The sequence below is a fragment of the Tigriopus californicus genome, chromosome 10 (genome assembly GCF_007210705.1).
Source record: "Tigriopus californicus strain San Diego chromosome 10, Tcal_SD_v2.1, whole genome shotgun sequence".
In the NCBI taxonomy this organism is placed as follows: Eukaryota; Metazoa; Arthropoda; class Copepoda; order Harpacticoida; family Harpacticidae; genus Tigriopus; species Tigriopus californicus.
This window is the reverse complement of record NC_081449.1, coordinates 8,811,235-8,811,786: the sequence shown is the minus strand read 5'-3', so window position 1 is coordinate 8,811,786 and position 552 is coordinate 8,811,235. Positions and strand designations below refer to the sequence as shown.

Here is a 552-nt window from a genome sequence, read left to right as displayed (position 1 = left end):
AAATCTCCCTGGTGTGATGGGGGTGTTGAATGTTTGTTGGAATAGCTTCCAACATCTGGGGAATTCTTCTTGAACCTTTGAGGAGCTCCCATTCCATCTCCAACGGATAACTTTAAGTTGCTCACAGGGTTAACCAGCTCTTGTGGATCAAGATCCTTTTCCAAGGGGATGCGTTTGTCCGGCTTATTCATGATCTTATTATTGCCATAATTCAACGAATGTTGGTCACCACGTTCCATGTTACCATCTGATCGAGGGACTTGGTTCCCATACTTACTCTCTTCTTCTTCGCGTCGACGGCGGGCTCGTTCAATGTTTTTCATGACTTCTTCCTTCTTTTTATATCTTCGCCTATCTTCTTCAGAATCAAATCGGCGATCCAAGTTCATCGGGATATCATTGTCTGGAGGGAGGAAATTCGGTGAAGAGCTTAAAACATTGGGCTTCATCCAGTCGCCTACATCTGTAGAATGTCTTGTGGGAGCAAACACATTGGAAGGCGAGCCAAGAGACCCTGAATTCATAGAATGAAGGCCTTTGTCACTTTGACTG

The 552-nt window shown here is 44.7% G+C and overlaps 1 protein-coding gene across 1 annotated transcript in view; it reads right to left on the bottom strand.

The window, feature by feature from the left end:
* Nucleotides 1-552, bottom strand: part of LOC131889506 (uncharacterized transmembrane protein DDB_G0289901-like) — a gene marked incomplete in the record, with an annotated part of 19,563 nt that overhangs the window by 6,117 nt on the left and 12,894 nt on the right. Inside the window, 1 exon segment of the mRNA XM_059238628.1 lies at nucleotides 7-549. Coding sequence (XP_059094611.1) covers nucleotides 7-549 — 543 coding nt within the window.